The sequence below is a fragment of the Babylonia areolata genome, chromosome 1 (assembly GCF_041734735.1).
Source record: "Babylonia areolata isolate BAREFJ2019XMU chromosome 1, ASM4173473v1, whole genome shotgun sequence".
In the NCBI taxonomy this organism is placed as follows: Eukaryota; Metazoa; Mollusca; class Gastropoda; order Neogastropoda; family Buccinidae; genus Babylonia; species Babylonia areolata.
The window spans coordinates 80,749,912-80,771,672 of record NC_134876.1 but is presented as its reverse complement, the minus strand read 5'-3'; the positions used below and the strand labels follow the sequence as shown (position 1 = coordinate 80,771,672).

Sequence of the window (21,761 nt, the reverse complement as noted above, 5' to 3'; positions counted from 1 at the left end):
ATCCCTTCTTGTTGTTAGACAATGGTGTCGCGGGGCAGGTCTGACAGTCGTTGAAACACAATCACAGTCTGCGCCAGTGCCGACACCGCCTCAGCAATGCAAAATGCGTGTGGATTCTTGACCAATCAGAACGCGTTTCTGTGATGGCTTTTAAGTAGGTCATAGTTTCGCGGAGCAAATCTATGTCACTCAGTCATTGAGAGTTCAGTTGTGTTCGCATGGCGAAAGGAAGGCGGACGTACGCAGCGGCTCTCCGCCTTGAAGTGAATAATTCTTCTTTTTTATGACGGAATAACATGTAATAGCCTGGAATCTATTGCGAGGTGAGACTATTTCTCCTATGAAACATCATTTATTCGGTAAATTCCAAAGATTGTGACAAATATTGCTCAGTCTTGAAAAGGACAGTAACTCTTGGTCTTGTGAAACTTTCGAAAGGGCTTTTCCCATGGTCTGCATCAGCGATGATGCAGTCGGAATTTCCACACGCTTTCGAAGATGATCCATACGATATGGCATCGGTGTTTGTTTTAACCTGCTGCAACAAACAGCTGGTTTCTTTAATTTTTAATCTGCTCGACCTTTACACAGATTGTTACTAGCAATCATCAAGTGATCAACACGGCGCCCAAATAAGACTATATAATCGTTTATTTAGATAAATTACAGATAGGCATGTGTTTGAAATCAGCAGTCGCATTACGAGTATACATTTACCAAACTGCATGTTTATGTATGAGGTATGGAAAGCACTGTATGTATGTATATATATATATATATATATATATATATATATATATATATGTGTGTGTGTGTGTGTGTGTGTGTGTTTATCATATCAAGTCAACACCCGCCTGATTACCAATTTCTGAATAATAATAGCATCCGTACCCTTGAACAAGTTTTTGTTTAAGATGTTTCTTTTAAGGTTATTGGATTTCTGTACCTCTGGTATGTGTGTGTGTGTGTGTGTGTGTGTGTGTGTGTGTGTTACATAGTATGCTAATATAGTAGTAACATGATAGTTTCTGTTATAATTTATTTGGCAGATATTGTTAATGAACGGATAGTTAATACACACAGTATATTTTCATTTGTCAGTGTCCACTTAATCAAAATCCCATGTAGAATTAAGATGTCTGGGAAAATTTTTAAAATGAAAATATAATTATGAATGCAAACACTTTTACTGTAATAGTAGGTATTTGTTATTTAAATTTTTGTTATTGTTTGTATAAATTCATTTATTCATTGATCCTTAATTTTTTTGCTTTATTTCTTTTAAGTTGGAATAAGGGATGTTTGTGTGCAGTTTTTGCTTCTGGATTAGGAGACTTCTTAAAACAATTTTTTTTTAAATCACAGTACAATAGATGGTGAAATAGTACATAGAAGATAGTTTACACAGCCGCCAGTGCACAAACATGACTCAAATTACTATGCACTATCACACTATTTGCAGATATGAGCACACATACACAGCTGCACATGCATTTTCTTTCTTTTTTTTTTTTTTTTTTACATAGCTTTATCAACTTAACAAATTGTTCTGGAGACTGATCAAAATACGTTGACTGGGTCTAAAAATTCAAGTGCTCTTGGGTTATAAAAACAACCACAACAAAACAACTAGATAAAACAATGCCAGCTGCTTGCACAAGCACCTTTCATTAGTCATTGATTGGAATCCATATTATTTAGTTACTACTTTGTATCACTTTATCTGATATTGTTCTTAAAATCAGTGTACCTGTTTGTGGCAGGTTGTGGCATCTTTATGACATTGCAAAGAGTCACAAATGACGACTGCAGACCGCTGAACAGGATATAACCATTCCAGCATCAATGTGTCTTTTCTTATCCAACTGTTGACCGGTGAAGAATTGCTGAACGCAAACCACCCGTTTGACAGTGCTACACACAGGGTCTGCAAACTGGTGACAGACCTGAACATTCTTTGGTGTGGGCCTCTGTAGTATGAGCAGCATGGGAAAGGAGTCAAATTTGGATGGCTTGGGTGAGTCGAGTTACCAGATTTTCTCAGTGTGTGCATGTCTGTTTGTGTGAGTAATAATTATCATTAAAAATATTTCCTGTATGCATGGTTTGTGGGAATTGATAGTTAACTATCTGAGGGATTTAACTGATTATTGAATCAATTTTGGTGACCAAAAGGTCATTTTTGAAGAAAAAAAAGTAATTGAATTCTGACATATTCAACAAAAGATCAACAGTAACTAACACTAACAGTAACAGAATAAAGATAAAAAAACAATTAGCAGAACCAATTTACAGCAATGAATCAGGGGTCTAGCTGCTAAGAGGTTAAAAAAAAAAAAAAAAATAGAAGTGACAAACCCGAACAGAGAATGAAAGATGTACCCTATGATGGTTTGAATGAATATTACAGATGATAAACTTTAAACCGTTAAAGGCGTAAAGATATTTACACACTCATGCATGCATGCACCCACACATACACACACACACAAACACACACACACACACACACACACACACAGAGAACAGATTTTAAAGAGAGGAAATGGACCACTGTCATTTTGTGGTATCAATGAATTTTAGTAGTTATATGATGTGTTGACTGACGTTGAATGTTTTGCTTTTGTGCTGTTCATATTCTCAAAATAAAGGGACAGTGTAAGTGTTGGGAGCGAAATAAGTTTCCTATGCTATTTGAAAACAGAATAAAGTTAATTATCTGCTCAGGCTGAAAAACACACAACTCATATCCTAAAATATTAGTTACTTGATCAGTTGATGGTTTAGTGAAAGTGAAGCAAGGGAAATAAATCCACACATTACAGACAACACACCCAACACACTATCTTAAAAATGATTTTCAGTGTTTTTACATGAGAACAACAGTGTTTTGTGCCTGGAGTTATATATATATATATATTATGATAATATGTGGTCATTCACTATGTGTATGCAAGTATGCATGCATGTGTACAAAAGTGTGCAAGTGTTTGTGTGTGAATAGCCTGATATATAAGCATGAGCACTATGCACACATTAATGGATACATATTTAATTTTTAAGCACACAAGTAAATAACTGCTGTTATTCTAGTGTTAGAAAAGAAAGATTAATGATTCAGGGGTGTGGAAAGTTTGAAAATGAGAGGCTATATGGTAACCTCACACCAAAATTGTTAAAAGGAAAATTTGGTTCACCAGGATTAACATGAAAAGCAAATTTGTGGATAAATTGGTTTTCAGGGAAACAAATGTATATATATATATATTTGATACATCTATACATAAAACTTGTGATACTTTTATAGAAATCTGAAGTTTGTGTATATGTGTGTGTGCGAGCAGTACAGGTTTAAATATTTTGAATTTATTGCTATATGAATCAGCAATTCTATCACTTATGCTGGACTCAATTTGGCTAGTGGGATAAATTTTCAATATATTGAAATGAATTTGGTTAGAAATTAAGTGCATGAAAAGATGTGTAAAATATTTTTAATTACACATTCGCTTGCCCCATGTCTCAAAGTGGCATGTAAAATTGCTTAGGAAACAAATTAGTATGATTAACTGTAAGACCGCAATTGCATGGAGTACTCAAGTGATTCAAATTGATGTTTTGGCACTGCACTGTAACTTAGGCTTTCCTTTTATTTGCTCTTGTTTATTGCCAACATGAATCACATGCAAGGTTATGTGATATGGATCTCTCTGGCTTTCCCAGCCCTGCGCACCTCCCACGCTATATAAGTGTGCCACTCTCGCCTCTTTTGTCTCTCAAGTTTTGCTAGATGCTCTTTTCTCTGTGAAGTGCTGCACATACTGCAGCTATAGCGTGTGTGTGTGTGTGTGTGCATATGTGTGTGTGGATATGTGCAACAGCATGTGACTTGATTTGGTGAGTTGAAGCATGTAATGAGTTGTATGGCAACTTCCGTTCCCACACAGTCTGTCTGCATTGATCCAGTGCATAAAAACATCCTGTTGTGTAATGTCTACATATAGAGTACACTTCTGCAAGTGTTGCAGCCAACAGCCACTTCTTTATCTGCGCAGATGTGACACACCCAGTCCATTTTCTTTGGTGGAAATGCACACACACACAAACGCACACGCACAAACACACGCACGCGCGCGCACATGCACACACACACAGAGGGACTAGTATTGCATGTGCACAGTCAAGTTATACATATGCATATACGTTTACAGTGATTTGGTCTTTACATTGTTCACACGCCAGCACACTCACAAATGTAACACACACACACACGCACACACACACACACACACACTCTTACATATACAAATAGACACATGCGTGCACAAGCGCACACGCACAGGCATGCATAGATTGCTTTCCATTGAGGAAACGGGGTGTTCCGATTTTAGGAATCCATATTATGTAATCACAAAACTACAAGATAAAGAACATTGCATGAATTTTGCCGTTTTGTCAGCGAACGCCATGCATCAAGTTATGGTGACGTTTAGAAGACGGGCGTGAAAACTACGGTGTGAGCGATTGCGTCATACCTCCATTCACACGGCTGTTCGGACAGAAAGGCCGAAGACTGTACCCAAGTACACAAGTACCTGTACGCCCACTTCTAGACCCTTGCGTTAGGGCTGGGATGCATTCGGAGCAATCTTAACAGCAATGAAGTTGCTTCAAGAATTTTCGTGTCGACGCCATACACTTTGAACAAAGCAAACGGCGCTGCTACGAGTTTGATCGCTCATGTAGTCCAGCTTGGACTCCACGCTTGGACTCAGCGAAACCTCACCAACCCATACTCAAGCACCGTACAAACCAGTTAATCATCAAACCTGACTGCTACGTTTGTCATTGACGTCAGAACGCTCTATGAGGGTTTGAGACCATCTCGAGCACAGCGCAACGCAAAATTCTTTTCGTTACCGTCCGCTCGATTATCTCCCCTACCCCCTCGCAGTTCCCAGTCCTCCCCGACGAAACGTAGTCACTACCTCCCCCCTCCTTCACCGCGTCTCCTCCCCCCTCTCGACCTCCTGCCCCACATCCCTTCACCCCGTGCTCGGCGCGTGTTGCTTCTGCTGACCCAGTGACCCGTGGTCAGCGGAACGTGTACCGCCTGACCCACTCATGAGTCAGGTCTTGGGTAACACTCAGCTGTTAAGTTTCACGTTTCGAAGCGAGTCTGCGGACCAGCTCTTCATTGTCGGTGTGTGCGGGTGCGCGCGCTTTTCCTAGGTGAACAAGTGCGCGCACACGCGCGCGTACACCCCCCTCCCATCCCCCCGCCCCCACCCCCCTCCCCACACAGAATTTTTTTTTCAGTATGTTAGTGACGGGAGAGCAGCTTTTTCTTCCATGTGTGTCAGCTATCAATATCATTGTGTGTGTGTGTGTCTGTGTGTGTGTGTGTGTGATCATATTTAGCGATTAGAAATTATCGCACTTTTGATTTCAAAATGATAGGTTGTGCTTCTGAAATCAATTTCAATCATCTTCCTGCACCCTGGCATTACCTTCTAAAAAACTGAACACTGAAACTGAAAGTTTATAAGTTTTTTTGTTTGTTGTTTTTGCTCCCAGCTGGAGGGAGCAACATTTTGTCAGTTTTTTGTTTTGTTTTTTGCAGTCGGCCACAGTCACACCAGAAATGATATTTTCTTTAGACAGAACGGTTTGAAGAGGACACATTGCGAACATCTTAGAGTATGAGCAGTGACGTCACAATAAACTGCGAGATTTTTTTTTTTTCCTTCATATTTTTTTTTACTTTTTCTCAGCCAAATCCCATAAAAGGTCATTTTATTTGTCGGACCCGTCCCCCCTCTCCTTACTAATGTCAACATCCGTCGTAATTAAATGATGTCCCCACAGGGCATTGAAGAAGCTGAGGTGACATTTTGCGCCGTTCGAGCTCGCCCCGGTGAAGGGACGGAGACCCAGTGACATTTCCACTTCTTTTGTGTTTTTCCCGAGCGGCATCCTTCGCAGGGCCTCACGCGCGGTGCGCGAAGAGGGAGGGATGTAGGTCAGTGTCACACAATGTGGGCTCTCCCGGTGCCTTACTTTCTGTGATCACTTGGCGCCGGGACAGACAAGAGAACGGTCGTCGTCAGTTCGCTCAAGCTGTTGTGTAATACAGATGATCAAAGATTCAGACAGCCAGCCACCGACCGAGGTGTTTTGTAGCTTGGCTACCTGATACTGTCTTCAGGAGTTGTTTGTTGCCTGACATCGATTGGCTTGTTGCAGTTGTGTTGTTGTTGTTTTTTCTTCTGTGTACCTGTTTTAATTTTTTATCTAACCTGAAGTTTATGGGGCATACAAATTTGGTGCTTTCTGGTGTTGAAATTCATTGGAATTGATTAGACACTGTGCCAGTGTGGAGATCATGGGTTCCTTGACAGAAGGTAGGCTGTTTTGCAGTCTTATGAATAGTTCACATCTCTCATCTCTTTTTTGTTCTTTTTCTTCTCACATTTGAAAATAATTGGAGAAAGAAAAAGTGCTGTTGTTGCAACAGTTGATAAATCACGCACATTCTTCACATAGTCAAAGGCCTGAATGAATAGGGTTTTTTTTATATATAATTTAATGGGTTTTTTTTCAGCCATTCAGTTCTGGTTTAATATTTCTGTAAAATAATTCATTTTAGGATACAAAAAACTAGAGGAAAAAATTATGAACCCACTTGGGAGAGAAGTTGTGTACTTCGACTTGTAGAGTCTTAAAAGCAACTGTGCAGTTTTCTGGCCGTTGAATAAAATAAAGAAAAATTGAATAAAATTATTTTATTCAACAACTGCACTTGTGACTGCTGCTATCTTCAGTTGCTTTGAAGACTCTAAGAGTCGAAGTACACAACTTTTCCACTCCCAAGTGGGTTCTTAATTTTTGCCTCTTGTTTTTTGTATCCTGTTTTGAAAGAACCCAGGCAGTCAAACCTTTTTCATTTTTGGTTTTGATATAAATTTAGTCTGAAAATTTCAACAGAAACAGTAAAATATATTTGTTTTTTGAGCATAATTTGTACAAAACGATTAGCCTTGTTGTTGAAACTTGAATATGAAGCCTGTCAGTTATAGCAATACTTTTTGAATGCTGCATTAAAAAAAAAAAATTACTTGTTCATTGCAACATGTGAAGTTTTGGTCACAGCAGATGATTATTTAATGTTTTGATGAAACTTGCCTTCAACCAGATACTCCTCATGCATTCAGAGGTAATCAGTGCTTTACAATACTTGATCAGTGTACTTGTTACCTGATAAAGTGTTGGACACACATGTATACAATGTCAAATTGCATAGCATCTTGCTGAGTTTAAGCATGTGCACATCTTTCATATTTACAATTTCAATTATTAATACCTCAAGATTAAGGTTGCATTGATCTGCTGTATAAACATGACTGGGACCAGTTACAAAGACACGCCTGTGTATGTGTGGGTTTTGTTTTGTGTGTTTTTTTCTTTCAAATTTGCAGCTAGCTTTGAAAACAAAAAGAAAATGTGGATTTACATATATAACTGTACAATATGTTTTTAAATCCCATTTTATTAAATATTCATTGTTTCTCTCTTACAAACAGAATGAGGAGCATAGTAATAGTACCAATGATAATAGTATAGCAGATTTTTGGTCACAAAATAGTTGCCAGAATGGTGAGGCAGTTAGGAAAGCTATGATTACTGGAAGGAATGGTGCTAGCGAGTTGAGTGAATTAGCCACCAACCCCATCATGTTGTGCTGTTTTCTGGTTTAAATGTCAGTTCAAGGGCAACACATTGCAGTGTTCACAGTGTTGTTGCTGATCGATCGATACTCTGCATCTCAGTGATAGTGTTCCGAAGTATGATTTTTCTACTGAGTGGTGAGAGAAGATAAAATCCATTTCATACAGACATCTTAAGATTGAAGGTATTGTTTATTGATGTTGTTGATGAATAAAATGCTTAAAATACTTTAAAAACAAACCATGCTTTTATTCATTGCCTTCAATTAGATAAGAAATTTTAGAATGTTTTGAGTTTGAAAAGTTGAAAGGATATGAAACAGTTGTCTGTAAATATTGCTGTACAACATATATTTTTATTTCCCTCCTAGACCTATTTTACGAATGACACCTGAATGCCCCCGTGCCCCCTCATACTCTACATACTCTCACCCCACACCTTCACATACATCTCTCAGTTGCTGTCTAATCTGTTGGTGTCAGTCTTCCCTGACCCAGCAATTTCCCACTCATAATTTTAATTTGAAAATTCTTGGGTAAGCATCATGACAATTTAGACAAATGAAGGTTGAAAGGCTTGTATTGTAATGGCTGTATTGCTGATGGTGGTTTTACAAATATGACAAAGACAATTTGATTGTGACATTTTGATGGCTGTGTTACAGAGTTTGTTTCATTATCATTGTCAGTGTTTTTGTGTGACAAAGACTGCTTGCTGATTGTTATGATTTCATGCTGTGTTGCAGAGTTTGATGGGGATACAGTGTTGTGTCGGGTGTGTGGTGATAAAGCCAGTGGTTTCCATTACGGTGTCCATGCCTGCGAAGGATGCAAGGTGAGGGTGTTGTGTCTTCCCCTCTGTTCGTCTCTCTCCTGCCTGCTCTGTCATGTCTGGATTCAGCACTGTTGAGTGGTTCATGTACTGAAAAAACATTGAAACAGTTTATTGCATTTCTTGTTTATTGCACATTTTATCATTTTGATTATTAATGGTTGTGCTGAGAAACAGTTCTTTGCGTAACCGGGTTTGACTTGGCTGCATTATATATAGACGGCAAATTTGTTGAACAGTGTACAGCCTTGAGTCTTTATATAAGCATAAAGTTTACAGTTCTTCATGTTCACAAGTGTTTTGGGGGAAAGGTTCAGAACAAAAGTGCTATATATGAATAACTGCAGAAACTAAAGTAAACAACTGTGGGACTGATGTTGTGTGGAAATGTCAGCACTTTCAAACTGTTTACAGGGCTTCTTCCGTCGCAGCATTCAGCAGAAAATCCAATACAGACCATGTTTAAAGAATCAGCAGTGCAACATTATGCGTGTCAACCGCAACCGGTGTCAATATTGCAGGTAACTGTTTTGCTCAGACTTGATTCTGTATCATTTTAAACAATATTTTATGTCGTGAGGTCGTTACAGATCCATTACCTTTGATGAAACACAAAAGTATAAAAGAAAATTAATGTGTAACTTTTCTTATAAGAACTGCCAAATGTTTGTTTATTATACAGGATGGCAGTCTCCATGAATTACAAGATTTGTTGTGTTTATATCATTACACAACTAAATTAGTAAACAGTCTTCTGCAGGCAAAGCTATATTAACTTTTCCTTTTGCTGATGCATCACAAGTGAAACTGAAAAAAAAGAGAATATTTTTTAAATGCCATTTGTCTGACTGCTAAACCAAGGCAAAAGAACATCAAAGTTTTATTTATCATTCACAGAATCAACTGAAAATTCTGAAAGAGCTTGTCTGATTACAGATCATATATCTTGGCTTTTGGGATCACACAAACTTTTCGCTCTTTGTTACAGGTTAAAAAAGTGTATCTCGGTGGGAATGTCACGAGATGGTAAGTTGTTTCAATTTTTCTATTTTGTAACCATGTCTTTTTTCATTAGGACATTTAATCTCATAACACTTTGTACAGATATAAACCAAAGTGTCTTGTGCATTCAACTTTTTTAAGCTTTTTTCTTTGATAGGTTTTACTTGCTGTTAACTGGAAAAAAAAAAAAAAAAACCCCCCCCCCCCCCACACCCCTCCCTTTTGTGTATGAAGTAGGGTGGAAAATATATACAAGGACTCATTCAAGCAGGGTAGGATATCATTGATTTAACTAAAAGTTAATTCACTGTTAGTTGTAATCCATAGAAATTTGTACCTGTAACATTTTCTATCATAAAGTAAGATAAACGTCTGTGACCTTAACCTGTACGCATGTGTGTTACAGCCGTTCGGTTTGGACGCGTCCCGAAGAAGGAAAAGATGCGCATCATAGAGCAGATGCAGCGGGTCAACTCGCAGTCGCAGTCCAGTGCATTGTCATCGCTGCTGCAAGACGAGCAGGACGTTGTGCACTCTGTGATCAGTGCTCACCAGAAGACCTGTGAGCTCTCCCTCGGCCGTGTGGCCCAGATGAGGAGCCAGGCTCTGCAGCTCAGCAGCTACATCAACTGCCCTGCCAACATGGTGAGAAAAGAATAGGCTGATTGTAGAGTAGGTGATAGCGATTTGGTGAAGATGAGCAATGTATTGTGGAATAGGTGATAGTTAATTTGGTGAATATCATCATTGCAATGTAGAATAGGTGATAGTTGATTTGGTGAATTTCATCATTGCAATATAGAATAGGTGATAGTTGATTTGGTGAATATCATGATTGCAATGTAGAATAAGTGATAGTTGATTTGGTGAAGATCATTGCAATGTAGAATAAGTGATAGTTGATTTGGTGAATTTCATCATTGCAATTTAGAATAGGTGATAGTGATTTGGTGAATATCGTCATTGCAATTTAGAATAGGTGATAGTGATTTGGTGAATATCGTCATTGCAATGCGGAATAAGTGATAGCGATTTGGTGAATATCGTCATTGCAATCAGATAAGTATTGCATTGTAGAATTGGTGATAGCGATTTGGTGAAGATAAGTATTGCATTGTAGAATTGGTGATAGCGATTTGGTGAAGATAAGCATTGCATTTTAGAATAAGTGATTGTGATTTGGTGAAGATAAGCATTGCATTGTAGAATAAGTGATTGTGATTTGGTGAAGGTGAGCATTACACTGCAGAAGAGGTGATTTGCAGCTTGTTGAAAATGTTCTTGCCAACTTGGAATATCAGCAGATCGTTCAGCAGCTGAAAGGAAAGTTTGGGAATTGTTTCACTGATACATTGGGAATGTTGGCTGATTGTTTGGACATTATACTCTGCTGACCTTCAGGGATGATATCTGAAGCAAGTATGAAACAGAAATTGTTATGTATCATTTTAGTTATTGTTGATACTGAAGGTTTTTCCTTGAATCTGATTTTTTTCCCCTTTCCAAAACCCAAATCCGGCCAGCTTTCAGGCTGTGCAGTCAAATAGATGAGGACAAAAGCAAACAGTTTACTGTGATTTGACCATGAGATGAGGCAGTGCTGTAACTATACATTGCACGGTTGTTACAGGCCTGTCCACTGAACAACAGCCTGGCCCAGGACCCCAACAAGAACGACCTGGACGAGTTCTCTGAGAGCTTCACGCCCGCCATCAAGTCGGTTGTGGATTTTGGGAAAGGCATCCCGGGCTTCACCTTGCTCAACCAGGATGATCAAGTCACTTTGCTGAAGGTGGGTGTTGGTGTTTATTCATCAAGAATGTTTGTGCTAGTTAGTATTTGGGCACTTTGCATGTGCACAATTTATGCACAAGTCAATATTAAAGTGTGTGTATTTGTGTGTGCATGTGCGTATCTGTATGTGCAAAAATATACACTTGTGGAAAAGCTTCCATGTGTTCCCTGTGTATGCATACACTTTGCCATGCTCATGCACATTTGTTCAGGTAGACGTTTGGGCAAATACTGAAATAGATTGATTCTTGTAAATTAATTACGTTATTGCCTTGCATAAGGCTTTTTTTTTTTTTTTTTTTTTTTTGGGGGGGGGTGGGGCTTTGTTTTCATTCATTTAGCACTTTGAAAAGAAAGTTCTCCCCACAATACGCCATACATTGTTATGATTGCATTGACACATTTTTTTTATTCGTTCATGTTCATGGTGGAGCAGAGATGGTCACACTGCCCTTGGACTGTGAAGAATAATGTGGTGGTGTGTGTGTGTCACAGGCTGGGACATTTGAGGTGCTACTGGTTCGCCTGGCCTGCCTGTTCGACCCAGAGTCCAGCACCATGATGTTCACAGGAGGGCACCTGTACCGGCGAAACCAGTCAACGGTGAATAACTTTCAGTTTCAGCATCTGCCCCAAATCCAGTCATCACAGATGCCACCAACAGCTCACACACACACACAAGCACACAAGTACAACACACACAGACATGCATATATGTGCATGCATGTTCATTATTAACATGTGAATATTTTCATATTTTTTTCACCAGTTTATAAGTGTAGAAGTTTTTTATGGCGGAGCTGAGGAGAAATTCTTTCACACCCTTGACTAAGCAAATAAATTCTCTTGAACAGAATGCTCTGTACACAAATTGTCCTTAATCATGCTTTATCATTCTTCTTGCCCAGGTTGTTATGGATAAAGCAGAGTAGGCAGAAAACTTCAGTATACTTCCAGGAGGTTATCCATCGAAGCTACTTTCGTTTTCTCCGCATAGGCAGATAGTAGTTTGCACAGGACAAGAATGTCAGACTCCTGCAGGAGTCTGCACTAGTGGGTCATGGTAAGTATGTTAGATAAACGTAATTTTAGGAAGAAGATTTCCTTTAAATCAATGGCATATGATTAAGAAATAGCACAAGCACTCCAGACTAAAGACAATGTGGATTGTTGCGTGCAGATGACAACAGGGGAAGGGTTCCTTCTGGACTCCATGTTTGACTTTGCGGAGCGGTTCAACAAACTGTGCCTGACAGACGAAGAGCTGGCTCTGTTTTCTGCCATTGTGCTGCTGTCTCCTGGTACGTGGCACGCTGATGAACTGAACTAGACTTTGAGCATGGTTGGACAGGGTTTTCAGATTGGTTGCATCTTTGAAGTTATGGGTATTCTGTTCTGGAAAGTTGTGGTTGATTGATCTTGTACGTCTTAAACAATCTGAAAAATAAAATGCAAATTGTATCGTAACAAAATATGATGTTATTGTGAATTGACTGATATTAGTTGATTAAAATGTAAATGGTTTCTATTGTTAGTTCTGTGAATGAACTGTAAACAAATTTGAATATTTTGGTGTCTTTACATTGTCTTTTTTTTTCTTTTTTCTTTTTTTAAGAGAGATTCTTGCAAACACTCAGTGAAGAACAAACACTTTTACATACATACATACATAACTGCGCAGTTTTCTTAGTCACAGACGAATATTAAACATGCATATGCTGCACATAGAACATGAAGTATATTGAACGAGTTACGAGAGCAGCGGTGGTTTGTGTGTGTGTGTGCGTTCAGATCGGCCGGGTCTGAGGAACTTGGAGCAGGTGGAGCGCATTCAGAACAAGCTGACCCAGGCCCTGCAGAACATGATCAACCTGAACCACAAGGAGGACTCCACCCTCTTCGCCAAGCTTCTCATGAAGACCACTGACCTGCGCACTCTGAACACGCTGCACTCAGAAAAATCCATCGGTGAGCAGGCTATTTATTTGTTTGTTTATTTCTATTTATTGGTGTTTGTTTTTTTTTGTGACAGATCTTACATTTCTATAGTTTGTATTGTCAAAAAAATGCTGAAAAATTGGTTTGTAAGAGCACTGGTGATGGAAGCTTTGAAGACGAATTGGTCAGTGTTTGTCAACGATGTGAAAAGTGGACTGTTCAAAGGAGATAGAAGAGAGAGAGAGGCAGAAAGTGTGAAACACTGATGTGGAGAAGTGATGAGCGTTAAAAAAAGAATGAATGAAATGTGTTTTATTTCTTTTAAGAGGTTTTTTTTATAATTTTTTTTTGTTTATTTTAGATTTCCTTTCATTTACATTGTTTTGTTTGCATTAATAAAAAATACTTTTCAACAGCAGTTAATCGTTGGGAGGCAGGGGAAAGGACTTGTGATTTTTAGCGTTTGTGATAAAGTAAGATAACAGTTGACTTTTGCACTTTCAGTAGCATTTTTCGTTATCCATATAGTCTGTTGTTTTCCATTTGATGGACTGATTGAATGATGCTTAATTTTATTGAAACCATTTGATACAAATGAAATGTAAAACTGTTGATTTGATTTTTGTTTGCATTTTTCATTCGCATTTACATGCCATTCATGCACATAATACACATGCGGTTATGCAAGCTTGCACACGCGCGCACACTCATACATGCACAAACATTCATGCACCAAAATGCTTTAAAGAAATAAAGAAGGGAATGTACATAAATCCTGTGTACTCTTGCAGGTCAAACCACCCCTCGGTTTGAGAGGCGAGAGCGCCACAACACTGAGGAGTCTGACATGGACTACCAGGACTCCATGAGTGCTGTGTAAGTCGTTCTCCATGCTTGCAGATAGGTTTAGAACAAACCTTTTTTTTAAATTTTTTTTTTTTAATCTCCCTGTTTTTCCCAGTGAATAGAACAAATCACTGTGCACTGTGTTAAAATCTGGAAAGGACCAGTCTTGACAGAAAGATAAAATACAGTTTATTTTTCCTTATTCGTATGTTTACACAAAATAAATTTTCAGATTTGGTTTTGCTTATACATAATTCATATATATGTATGTATATATACATTCATACGATAAACTGTCAGATAGATGCAATGTTATATTTCTTTTTTTGTGGTGGTTTCCATGTCTGCATATATCTCAAAAGTTTATCTTTCGTTCATATGTTTTTTGGTGTTCTTTTCCTGTCTTAACTGAATGAAATCAGAGCTGGGAAAGACATCAGTGCAGGGGTTGTGTGTGTATGTCCTTGCAGGTCTGGTCGCTCCTCACCCTCCCCATCAGAGGTGTCCAACATGACCTACACATCGGGGTCGTTCAGCGACACTTGTTCCATGGAGAACGGTAGCATTGGCCCTCTGTCGCAGCGAATCCCTCTGGAGGCAGCTGCACATCAACAGGCAAGTCAGACACACACACGCATGCACACGCACGCACACACACGCATACATGCACATGCACACATGCACATGCACACACACGCATGCACACAAACTTCCCCTCTCCCACACATGGATGAAGTGTTTGTCTGATGCTTGTCAAGAGGAGGGTTGCATTCGAAAAAAGAAACAAAAAAACCCCCAACGCTTGCACAGCTATGTTATGTTGGAACTGACACAGATGCATGTCCCTCTCCTGTAAGTGGATGAAGTCTGTGTGACTAATCCAATAATCTGGATGTTCATGATTGAACTAATATACTGTTTCAAAGACATCATTATTCTGTAGTTTGTTTGCAGTTCCTATTTGCGTATAATTTCTACAGTTTTGTTCATTGTGTGAATATCTGCATTTGGTCGGTAGTATGATTTTAAAGGTGATCAAGCGTTTTCTAAAGGGCAAAAGGATTGTTCATAAAAATTGGAAAAATAATAGAGGCTTTTCTAAGAGGCAAAGAAAATACATTTCTTGTGAAACTTGGAAGTAAAACACAAAAAAAAGAAGTTTATTTGATGCATTACATATTTGAGAATTACTAGCAGTGTGTATCATGTAGTAACATTTTGGGGATGTGTTTTTGTTCAGGTGGTCTTGCGCACTCCGTATGGCACGTTCTACCGTGAGGAGATGAGCGGGTTCTATGGCCTGGTGCCAGACCAGCCCCGACGCCGCTGTAACACTCTGGACAGAGACACCCTTACCCGGCCCCGACTCCACACCATCGAAGAAGGCAACCGTCGACGCTACACAATGGACAAGGACTACATCAACAAGATGGTGAACCGGCTGAGCGACAAGCTGGAGAAGCGGACAGCCATTCGAGGCGACAGTGTCCCGCCCTCCATTTCCTCCAGCGCTGCCTCCAGTCCCATTCCGGAAGAGTACGGCAGTGCCGGCAACTTCATCCCCATCTCCACCGCTGATCCGACAATGGGCCTCACGCGCACCTCTCCCATAGCCAACCCTGAAGCTCTGCTGCCCCAGCCGTATGGGTCTTCCCCGTCCTCCCCCCGACCCAGGTCTGGGTCGTTTGGCACTGACGATTACGAACAGCGCCGACGATGCTACAGCTTCCACCTGAACAGCGAAGGCCGCGCTTCTCGCCAGGCCCTGCACCAGAAGATAATGGTGGAGCGCGAGCGCCGCTCACCTGAGACGCAGCACTACCTGTCCGCGGAGCAGAGGCGAGGCAGCATCGGGGCAGCCTGCGGTCTCCACGCCAGAAAACGGTCCCTGCTTGTGGACAGACATCCGTCCTACCTGGCTGCTTCTCCGGATGGTCTGCGACAGACACTGACTGACAAGCGAATGCTGCAGTCAGTGGCAGGTGTGAAGGTATGTTTCCTTTCATTTGGTTAACCTCCTCTCTTGCTGTTTAACGTGTGTGAAGGTGAGAGATTTATGGAGTGGGTTTGTAGTGGTTTATTGTAATTTTGTTTTTAAAAGATGTAGTTAAAAAAAATTAAAGAGCTTGATTAGTTGCATACATTGCAGTTATTTGAAAAATAAATAAATGAAGACAATGAACATTACTCAGATCAGATGCATATGATAATAATGATAATAATTAACAGCATAATACTATTATTGATGAGTCAGAGACATTTTGTTAAATGTGAAATAATTTGTGTGAGCACTGCTGAAGCTCAGAACAGTTTCATTGGAAGTCCATTGAATCTGAATGTGTGCTTGCTCTTGTTCCAGCACATGCTGCCGGAGGCACCGGTCTATGGACGAACCTTGACCCCCAACTCACTCAGTCCCAACATGCTGCAGCGTCGGGGGGTCCTCCCCAACTCGCTGGGATTCAGTCCCCCGTCCACTGTCTTCTCCAGCATCAGTCCACCGAGGAGCGAGGATGGGTCGGTCTCCTCCCAGTCGGAAGTGCGGGCCCCCCCGCCCGTCTGCAAGGTGGAGGGAGCTCCTGTAGTGTCTGCCACCATCACCAGCAAGGACGTGGGCATACATTCCATCCGAGAGCTGATCGTCCCCGGCGCCCAGAGCTCGCAGGGAGGTCCTCGCGGGGGCTCTCCCCACCGGGACTCTGAAGGACAGAGCGAGACGTTTGGCCACAAGAAGTTTGACAAGTTCCGCAAGACGCTGGCGGCGGTGACAGCAGGAGGAGGGGGGGGAGAGGAGGTGAGCAGCAGTAGCAGCGGCGAGCGAGACCAGGGGGAGGAGAGAAAGGCAACAGAGGTGGAGATGAAGGAAGAGGATGGGGGGGAGAATTCCAGTGCCAAGACCTATCCCATGGCTGCCCCACACCCCCACCTCTACCCTGACTCCTCTAGCATGGGCGATCTCATCATGGACGCAGACGGTAAACATTCCAAACGCTCGGCCAAAGACACCCACCCCAACCTCCTAGCCTATCTCAACTCCCCGGCGCAGGCTGGTGGCGCGGCTCCCCCACCACCACCCCCTCCCTCCTCCATGTTCGCCCCACCCCCTCCCACCTCCTTAGGCTACCCCTGGCCCATGGCACCTCAGCAGCCGAGCAGCAAAGAGGGCACCAGCAGCATCTCCCCCCCATTATCGGGGCCGCACAGTCTGACAGAGTGCAACAGCAAGGAGCAGCTTCATGCTGCCACCATGTCCAACCTGAAGGAGAAACTGATGCGCAAGTTCGACAGCTCTGAGAACCTGCACAAACTGTCAGTCGTGGCCTCCGCTGCCTCCCCTCTCACATTGGCTACATCCTCATGTGAGTCGTGTGTGTGGGGTGTGCGTGTGTTTGCTTGCTTGCTTGCTTGCTTCATTGATCAGTTGTATTTCATCACTTTTATTTCCATCAGTGTAACAGCAGTTTTGTGGAAGAGTTGTTAGAGAAGGTGTATTTACGATTTGTAAATATCTTCCTGCATATATCTATTACTATCAGAGATAAAAGATTATATATTTATCCAGTTCAATTTTTTTCCTGTGCATGTGTTTTTCATATACCTCATACCAGCAGGTATTTGAACAATTCGGCAAAATAGCTCTCATCTTGATTCGTTCTACTTCAAGGAAAGTTGAACGACCGGAAAAATCCAAGTTGTAGTCATGTGGAAGTTTGTTCTTTTGTTGTTTTTTGTGTGTGTAGTCATGTGAGTTTTTTTTTTTTATGTGTGTAGTCATGTGAGGGTTTTGTGTGTGTGCAGTGTCTGACAGTGACCTGAAGCATGAAGGGCAGCAGCCGCCCTCGGAGTCTGTGGAGACCTCACCCCCCAGCCCCTCTGGTCATCGCAGCCCCACCACCACCATTACCACCACCACCGCCACTAGCAACAACAACAACAGCAACAGCAGCCCCCCCACCTCCCAGCCCATGGCAGGGATGATGCTGCCCCCGCCACCCTCCATGATGCACCCAGCGCTGTACCACTCCCTCCTCAACTCCCAGCTGGGGGTGCAGGGACTGCGGCCCCCCGCCATCACCACCCAGCACCTGGCCGGTCTGCAGCAACAGTTTGCTCAGCTGCTGGCCTCCACCACGGCTGGCAGTGGCCCCCCGAGGGTCTGTCCCATCTCCTCCTCCGCTGGAGGTGGTGCTGGTGGTGGAGGGGCCGTGGTGGTGGAGACGTCTGGCTCCGTCCCTGCCCAGTTCCCGTCCCCTGCCAGCTGTGTCTTGAGCGGTGATGCAAGGTGAGGGAGCTTTGGTGGTGCCCAGCTTGCAGGAGGGGGTGGAGGGGATTCATGGACGTGGAATATTTTTAAGTGAAGGTCACAAATGAAATGGTTTTCAAGTGCAGGTCTTAAAAATGGTTTTCAAGTGTAGGTCTTTAAAAAAGGTTTAAGCGTAGGTCTTAAAAAATGGTTTTCAAGTGTAGTAGAAGTCTTGGCGACTTGTGGCAGTTTCAAAAATAGTTTTCTAGTGTAGTGGAAGTCTTGGCGACTCTTGGCAGTTTCAAAATTGGTTTTCAGGTGTAATAGAAGTCTTGGCGACTCATGGCATGAAACGGCTTGGACCTTAGAACGCTGGATGGCAGGACAAAGATGGTTTTGAAGGACACATTTTTGTTGATTTTTTGCTTGATGAACTTCACACTCTTGAATGAAGCTGCTGACTTCAGTCCTTGTGCAATGTTGAAAAAAGAAAGCGAAATTTGAATTATGCCAACAGTTACACTCAGCCTCTAGTTGAGCAAAATACTGATTCAACGCTTTTACATATCTTGAAAGGTGAAGCTTTAATGAAGCGTGAACATTTGGAATGTAAAGTGCCAGCTTACCTGTGGTAAAGTGCCAGCGTACCTGTGGACTGATGCCTTGATTGCTCTTCTTGCTGACAGGCAGGACATTTCCAAGCACTTGGGCCAGACGGCAGCCATCCAGGACTGTGTCATGTCTGTGGCACTGCAGGCCAGCACCAACACTTCTGTATCTTCTGCATGAGGCTGTGATGGGACCTCCACAAAGGAGAAAGGAGACTCACACACACACACGCACACGCGCGCGCACACACACACCTGCACATACTCAAACTGAACTGTCAAGTGTGACAGGAGTTCCATTGACTTGGCTATGAAGCGATACTATGACCTTTGTTATGTGATGAATTCAAAGCCAGAGTTTGAGAGCTGGTTACTGTAGGAAAAAAAAAAGAAGAAGAAAAATCCGTCTTTCTCAACTCATTCTACTGTTCTTGTGATACAGGGCAGATAGATAGGAGGTGCAAAGAAAAAAATAAGCGATTTTGTTTCAATAAGTTTGATTTGTTGTATTGTTTTTGACTTGTGATTTGTTTGGCACTTAAAAAAAGTTAAAGCTTCAAAGAGTTTCTGTTGAAGTGGGAAACATTTTGTGTGTGTATTTATTAATGGAAAATGTGGAACATGAATGCTTGTGAACATGTTGAGAACATGCGTTCATTTCCGTTTGTGAACATATGCAGGGGCACACGAACAGGAGTTGACATATACTTTTCAATGATGCGCAGTGCTCGCAAAATTAAACTTTATATACTTATTTGTGGAATTCCTTGTAGTTGATTTTTGTCATATTTGAAGAAAGGGGTTAAAAGTCTATCCTTCCTGATCTTTTATTTTCATAAATCTTTTTTTTTTTTTTTTTTTTTTTCCTCAAACTTATTTTTTAATTTTTTTTCATGGTATGATGATTTTTTTTATTTGGTTTGTTTTCCTTTTTTTTTTATTTTTTTTTTTTTATCAAACTTAATTTTTATGGTGTGACAGTTGTTTTTTTTCCATAAATTATTTTTTTTATCAAACTTATTTTTTATGGTGTGTTAATTTTTTCTTTGATTATGTTATTCTTCTGTTGTATTATTATATTATTTTCCTTTGTAATGCAATTATTCTTTTATTCTAATTTTTCTATTATATTTTAACGCATGATTTTTCCTTTATCATATGATTACTTTTATTGAAATTGTCATGGTCTTTTGTGTGTCTTTTTTTTTTTTTATTGTTTATATCATTGTTCTTTTAATTGTATTTCTGTGATTATTGTTTTGTGTGATTAATGCTGCTTTCCTTGATTAATCTCATATTGATGCATGCTACAAACTGCCAGACAAGTTACATGTATATGTGTTTCTCTTGTCACTTTGTTTGGAATCTCGTTAGAGTGAAACTAAGCTGGTTCTTTGTCACAAAACATTACGTAGCGATTTGCTTAGATCATACCCCCATTATCTCACCGCTCATGTTTTGTGTTGCATTCCTATATCCCTAGTGCTGTTTCATATTTTGTGGCATTGTTCATCTTCTTCATCATCCTTGATACATGTTTTGATTGTTTTTTTAACTGTGTTTGTTGTCTGCTCCACCTCTTGATATTTCATCCAGTCTGCACAGGTCCAACAAATATGGATTTATTTTATAAGCCAGGAATTGCGCGTTCGGTGCAGCAGTTGGTGAAGAAAGTTTTATTAAAAAGTTGTTGGAGAATATGAGTATTGTTTTAGCATCATTGTTTGATATTTGGCACCTGTACCACTGCACAGTCTCTACTATACTTTGCATTGTTTTGTTGTTGTCACAGTTTTTTTTCTTATCACTCATTTGTTTGTCTTGTGTTTTCATTGGTGTAGTCTCTTCGCTTTTTCCTGTCTTTCCTGTATTTCCCTGTCATTCCTGTATTTGCTGCATTGTGCTTCTCATCACTTCAGCCATCTGGAGTGCTTATTTTCTTCTTGGTGCCAAATACTGTTTCCTTAATGAATCAAAACTAAAGGATTTGTTGCTTTATTCTGTCTCTTTATCATAGTGTCCTCTTAGATTTGTATTGCCATCAAAAAATGGTGGAAGTAGTATCGTCACAATGTTCTTCATCAGTGTTCTTAGTTAATTATGAATTATGATTCATTATGATCATTGGCCTCTGTAATCATGCCCAGTGTCTTTGTCTGCCAAAGTTCATTGATTTGTGTCTTTAAACTTCCAGTGTTCAGAAATGAAATGGCGTCATCATACTCTTGATTCTTCACAAATACATCATTAAGTGGAGTATGGATTCACGCAGTCTGAGCTTGTTGGGTTCTGAGTTGGTGTTTATAGTTAACTAGAATATGATGATCATTGAATGAATGTATGATTCCAGTTACTTTGTAGGTATGCGATGCATTGTTCTCAATGTCTCTTGCATATGTTCATTGCATTGTTCTCAAGAGAGAGTGTGTTTACATAGGCTGTTTATGTTGGAATATGTTCACTGAAATTTCAGTGGCCTTGGTGCATTCTGTTTCTTCATCACTGTTAACCCGATGTAAGATGTTGATAATATTTATTCATTTTCTAATTTCTTTCTCTCTTTTTTTCCCCTCTATGGTGGAAGCTGTGGCTTCATTATTCCGGTTCATTGTTGATTGATTGTTTTTTTTCTGTGGCCTTTGTGCATACATTTTTCTCTTGTTACCAGACATTCTGGACAAATCTAAGCAGAGATTTACCAGTGAATTTTTGGTTTGTTTTAGGTGGAAATGTGCATCCATTTCATGAGATTAACTATTGACTGTCCATCT

At 40.6% G+C, this 21,761-nt stretch overlaps 1 protein-coding gene across 2 annotated transcripts; it reads left to right on the top strand.

The window, feature by feature from the left end:
* The first annotated feature begins 202 nt into the window (after window positions 1–202).
* Window positions 203–19,862, top strand: LOC143288038 (uncharacterized). Of its 2 annotated transcripts, XM_076596305.1 has the most exons (16): window positions 203–323; window positions 1,764–2,017; window positions 8,474–8,562; window positions 8,974–9,080; window positions 9,548–9,585; window positions 9,968–10,206; window positions 11,192–11,353; window positions 11,851–11,958; window positions 12,536–12,656; window positions 13,147–13,323; window positions 14,085–14,169; window positions 14,610–14,754; window positions 15,380–16,129; window positions 16,499–17,498; window positions 17,938–18,421; window positions 19,069–19,862. In XM_076596305.1, the coding sequence occupies exons 2-16, from the start codon at window positions 1,978–1,980 to the stop codon at window positions 19,169–19,171; spliced, it is 3,648 nt and encodes a 1,215-aa protein (XP_076452420.1). In that variant the 5' UTR covers window positions 203–323; window positions 1,764–1,977; the 3' UTR covers window positions 19,172–19,862. The 2 variants fall into 2 exon arrangements, with proteins under 2 accessions (XP_076452420.1, XP_076452428.1); XM_076596313.1 differs by lacking the exons at window positions 203–323; window positions 1,764–2,017 and adding an exon at window positions 6,089–6,404.
* The last annotated feature ends 1,899 nt before the right edge of the window (window positions 19,863–21,761 follow it).